This window comes from Phyllobates terribilis, unplaced genomic scaffold (assembly GCF_046119375.1).
Source record: "Phyllobates terribilis strain yellow unplaced genomic scaffold, ASM4611937v1 Scaffold_4__5_contigs__length_816908805, whole genome shotgun sequence".
In the NCBI taxonomy this organism is placed as follows: Eukaryota; Metazoa; Chordata; class Amphibia; order Anura; family Dendrobatidae; genus Phyllobates; species Phyllobates terribilis.
In genome coordinates, this window is record NW_027362764.1 from 536,702,554 (window position 1) to 536,708,553 (window position 6,000).

The 6,000-nt window shown below is 39.6% G+C and overlaps 1 protein-coding gene across 1 annotated transcript in view; it reads left to right on the forward strand.

The window, feature by feature from the left end:
* Nucleotides 1-2,280, forward strand: part of CYB5A (cytochrome b5 type A) — a 34,508-nt gene extending 32,228 nt beyond the window's left edge. Inside the window, exon 5 of the mRNA XM_073678952.1 lies at nucleotides 813-2,280. Coding sequence (XP_073535053.1) covers nucleotides 813-894 — 82 coding nt within the window. The 3' untranslated portion in view covers nucleotides 895-2,280. The remainder of the gene's footprint in view (nucleotides 1-812) is intronic.
* Nucleotides 2,281-6,000: the final 3,720 nt, after the last annotated feature.

Genomic DNA, 6,000 nt, shown 5'->3' on the forward strand with positions numbered 1-6,000 from the left:
TGAAAAACGACCACCTTTGAACAAGAACCATAAGATAAAACGTCAAGAATGGGCCAAGAAATATCTTAAGACTGATTTTTCAAAGGTTTTATGGACTGATGAAATGTGAGTGACTCTTGATGGGCCAGATGGATGGGCCAGAGGCTTGATCAGTAAAGGGCAGAGAGCTCCACTCCGACTCAGACCCCAGGAAGGTGGAGGTGGGGTACTGGTATGGGCTGGTATAATCAAAGATGAACTTGTGGTACCTTTTCTGGTTGAGGATGGAGTGAAGCTCAACTCCCAGACCTACTGCCAGTTTCTGGAAGACAACTTCTTCAAGCAGCGGTACAGGAAGAAGTCGGTATTGTTCAAGAAAAACATGATTTTCATGCAGGACAATGCTCCATCAAATGTATCCAGTTACTCCACAGATATCCTCGTAAGATAGCCAAATCTAAAAAAAACCCCACTCCAACTTCCAAAAATATTAAGCTTGGATATTTGAGTCTTTTGGGTTGATTGAGAACACAGTTGTTGATCAATAATTTAAAATAATCCTCTAAAATACAACTAGCCTAATAATTCTGCACAGTGTGTGTGTGTGTGTGTATATAGATAGAGATAGTGTATAATAGAGATGGTGAGTGTGTGTATAATATATATATTTTTTATGTAGGTATGTACGTACATAGTTTGTGGGTGTATGGATATAGTATATACACATACACCCATTTACAATGACATACGTTTAGGAGGACATATACCTTAACTGATTAGGAATCCATATAATAAACTGCTCACAATAACCATGTCTCATTTTCCGATTCTAGCTTGTGGAGTAACTGGATTATCCCAGCAATATCCGCTGTCATTGTTGCCTTGATGTATCGTTTTTATATGGCAGAAGAGTAAAACTCGTCCACAGAATTTCCAGAACAGTTTCCGGTCCAGACCCAAAAGCTGAGCATCATTTTAAGATGGCCTGTTATGTTTCTGATCTGTGTTTGTATGAAGTCAGACTTCGAGCCCTTTAAAGATATTTTATATTTTGTTTTTAAATGGATACCTACAGTCTGGCCATGTACTGACATGTGGATGGACTCGTGAATAATGATGGAAACTGTGAATTTGTGCATACAGATATGGTGTACGCAATGGTTTCTTTGTTCCTTTCCCCCTTAAAATTTTTGGATGTGATCATCAAGAAACAGAGATACTTTAGTGGCAAATGATAAATCGGATCAAGCTATTTTACTTCTCATGCCTGTTCTATGGTTACTGTACTTATTAGAAAATATCCAATAAATATAAATCTGACGTCTCAGAAATTGTGGTAAACATAATAATGTGCATTACAGCCTAACCCCATATAGTTTACAGAATGTTTGACAGCTGCCCCCTACCATAGTGTGCTCAGCAGGGTATGATACCTATCTAGCGACCACGTGACTTCCTCCGGTTAACCACCATCGGAGTACAACTTACTACAAAAGCCTGGGTTAGCATTCTAATCTTTCTCAGCTCTGTGCTACAGACCAGTTTAGGTCTGTACCTAGGTTCCAGGAATCATGGGGAGTCTGCATACAGAGATGGGGAACACCATTGTGTTGTTTGGGCAGACATTCCCTAGAAGGTGACATATGCTATAAAGGAGTTGTCCAATACTACAATAGTAATTGCCTATCATTAGGATATGTTATCACTATCAAATTGGTGGTCCAAAACCTAGCACCCTCACCAAACTGCTATTAGCAGGTCCTGCGGCCTTTGAATGTCGGGTGGCCGGAGCTGAAACTTTTCTACCCTTGATGTCAATGGGAGCTGCGGTTCAGTACACTGGGAAATTCTGTTGTCCGCAGGGCCTGCTTACAGCTGATCATTGGGTATGACTGGTCGAAGGCCTGAAGCTGCTTGTGTAATGCAAATTGACCATTACCTCTGGGTACTAGCTCCCTCCCCTCCAAAATGGGAAGATTCTGTTTTTTTTAATTTGCTAGAAAGGGAGAAATAAAAAAAAATAAAAAAATAAAATTTTAAAGGACCAGTGGGTCCAGTCATTGTTTTTGTGCTTACAAGGATCATTGGCTGTGATGGGTGTCAGAACCACCACACTTGAATGCCATCCTATTTGTGCCTCTTGCTATTACTAGACCCTTGCATTGATTACAAGCCCTAGTGCGACTTTTGCTGCTTAGGTTGTAGTCTTGGACAACTGCTTTAAAATGACTTCCAAATGCAACGACCCTAATTATCAGTACCTCTCTGGTAAGTGTTTCCATATAGTATCACCTGTAAGAATTATGCATTCTGTGACATTTGTGAGACCTCTGTTCCTCATAGTGCCTTGTACACAAAGCAGTTGTCATTGTGCGCGTGCTCACTAAGCCTTTACTGTTTGGGTTTACATTGATATTATCGGTCTCGCCCTTAAACCCATTGAAGAATTTATGACCGCTTCAGACCCTGCATGGTTTACATCTTAAATAAATGAAAAAGGTAAATGGGTCAATCCCTTTTCGGGAATGATTGTGATCATATTTTAGACTACAATGTGTATGTTTGATGATAGGCCATCCAGAACCAAAAAAGGAAGAAACCACAAAATTTTGTGCATTGTAATGGAGTTTTAATTTCCAAATTTAATTCAAAACATTTTTTTTTTCTATTCCTTTTTTTACTAAACTATAAAATGCTTACACCATTTAATAAGACTAAGTATCTACTTTAGACACACTACATTCTTTAAAGCTAGCGTCCACCCTTGAATGATATAAAATATATATATATATATTTATATTAGTACAGACCAACAGTTTGGACACACCTTCTCATTCACACTGAAGGCATCAAAACTATGAATTAACACATGTGGCATTATATACTTAACAAAAAAGTGTGAAACAACTGAAAATGTCTTATATTCTAGGTTCTTCAAAGTAGCCACCTTTTGCTTTGATGACTGCTTTGCACACTCTTGGCATTCTCTTGATGAGCTTCAAGTGGTAGTCACCGGAAATGGTCTTCCAACAATCTTGAAGGAGTTCCCAGAGATGCTTAGCACTTGTTGGCCCTTTTGCCTTCACTCTGCGGTCCAGCTCACCCCAAACCATCTCGATTGGGTTCAGGTCTGGTGACTGTGGAGGCCAGGTCATCTGGCGTAGCACCCCATCACTCTCCTTCTTGGTCAAATAGCCCTTACACAGCCTGGAGGTGTGTTTGGGGTCATTGTCCTGTTGAAAAATAAATGATGGTCCAACTAAACGCAAACCGGATGGAATAACATGCCGCTGCAAGATGCTGTGGTAGCCATGCTGGTTCAGTATGTCTTCAATTTTGAATAAATCCCCAACAGTGTCACCAGCAAACACCCCCATACCATCACACCTCCTCCATGCTTCACGGTGGGAACCGGGCATGTAGAGTCCATCCGTTCATCTTTTCTGCGTCGCACAAAGACACGGTGGTTGGAACCAAAGATCTCAAATTTGGACTCCTCAGACCAAAGCACAGATTTCCACTGGTCTAATGTCCATTCCTTGTGTTCTTTAGCCCAAACAATTCTCTTCTGCTTGTTGCCTGTCCTTAGCAGTGGTTTCCTAGCAGCTATTTTACCATGAAGGCCTGCTGCACAAAGTCTCCTCTTAATAGTTGTTGAAGAGATGTGTCTGCTGCTAGAACTCTGTGTGGCATTGACCTGGTCTCTAATCTGAGCTGCTGTTAACCTGCGATTTCTGAGGCTGGTGACGCAGATAAACTTATCCTCAGAAGCAGAGGTGACTCTTGGTCTTCCTTTCCTGGGGCGGTCCTCATGTGAGCCTGTTTCTTTGAGCGCTTGATGGTTTTTGCAACTGCACTTGGGGACACTTTCAAAGTTTTCCCAATTTTTCGGACTGACTTGCCTTCATTTCTTAAAGTAATGATAGCCACTCGTTTTTCTTTACTTAGCTGCTTTTTTCTTGCCATAATACAAATTCTAGCAGTCTATTCAGTATGACTGTCAGCTGTGTATCCACCAGACTTCTGCACAACACAACTGATGGTCCCAACCCCATTTATAACGTAATAAATCCCACTTATTAAACCTGACAGGGCACACCTGTGAAGTGAAAACCATTTCCGGTGACTACCTCTTGAAGCTCATCAAGAGAATGCCAAGAGTGTGCAAAGCAGTCATCAAAGCAAAAGGTGGCTACTTTGAAGAACCTAGAATATAAGACATATTTTCAGTTGTTTCACACTTTTTTGTTAAGTATATAATTCCACATGTGTTAATTCATAGTTTTGATGCCTTCAGTGTGAATGTACAATTTTCAAAGACATGAAAATACAGAAACCTCTTTAATTGAGGCGTGTCCAAACTGTTGGTCTGTACTGTGTGTGTGTATTTATGTATGTATGTATATATTTATATATGATATACTGTAGACTATATGTCTGTAGAGGTGATGTCAGGTAGCCAAAATTTGATTCTAAAGGGAATCTGTTGCCAGGTTTATGCTGTCTTATCGAAGGGCAACCTAACATAATGGCAGAACATGATTTGATCGGTGTGTCACTTATCACTATAGTGTAGATTTAAAAAAAAAAAAAGTATTAGAGCCAAGCGACGGGCGCTTTGGAGTCCCCTGAATGATGTGCACAAGCTAAGAAGTTCTGTTTTCGACTGGCAGACTCCATGCGGCCCTCCCATTGTTGGAGAGCTTTCTCCCTATGCACAGTGATGAGTGAGTTGGGGCTAACACATCACTTTGCTCACACTGCATCTCGTGATTTTATGAAAACTCATGTTGACAAGTATGTGACGCACTGCTATAATCGGGGTGTTTGTTGCGGCTTTATGATGCCCTCAGAGCAATATAACCCTGGAACTATTCCCTTTAACTTAGGTTTATGCAGGAAGTTTGAAGATCTGTACCTGAAGAGAGAAGATCCAACTACTTTTTAATTAATCAGAACAGCTCTTTCAAGATATTTAGATCTTGGTAAAACAGAATTCAAAGTTGGATATTCTCTTGAAGTCTTGGGTGGATGCTGTATCCTATCCATATATAATCGTTTATATGTGATTTAATCATAACTTCTGACATTAAGAAATAAATTAAAGAGAAATTTTGTATTTGTGGGGGGGGGCTTTTTCATAAGCTGAATTCTGCAAAATTATTCCTTAATTTGTAATGCAAGTTGTTTTTCTGTTCTTTGTAATTTAACTTTTCTCGTACTGTTGCCAAAATGTATACATATCTTGTTCTTAAATATAACCTCCTACATTTGCGAAGTGCAATATACATTGTATACAAGTTATACCTTTTACATGAGGCTAGACTGATTTAAAAGGAAAATGGCAAGTACTTTAATCGGTATTAATAAATTAAAAACATTTTTTGACTTGTTTTTTTTTATTGGTGTTCCATTAAACTCCATTTATATCATGGCTTTAAATACGGATAGTGGTAAGCTGTAAAAATGCCAGGGATTCTCCTAGCAAAGATTCAGCTGGTGTAGGACGTCTTGCAGACTCCATAGGAAAAGGAATGCAAAGTAGCTCTTTATTTAGGAGGATCAGACCTACGTATAGGTGGCAGTATGGAGACCACGTCTGGACAGAAAGTAGTGTTGAGATATGACGGGTTATTGAATAACATTACCATATCTGCAGTACATTAGGCTTAAAGGAATGTCCCAGTCCAAGCTTACCCAAGGAATCCACTCAAGGTAATAGCCAAATCAATTGAAGACTGTGGTCATCAAGACGCCCCACATTTAATATAAGTCTTTATACCTCCATATAAGTACAGCAGCGTTTTGACCTTTATGGTCTTTTTCAAGCTAACATATAACCCACAATACGGACACTTTACACCAGCGTCTTTGTAATTAACCAATCTCGGTTTGGATACACCCGTAATAGAGTGGCAAACAAATCCTAAAAGTGGCTAGATGGCAGTATCACTTAATGATTTTACGGCTGTAATCTTACATGCGGTTATCTACACCTGGCTCAGCATTGCAATTTATCGT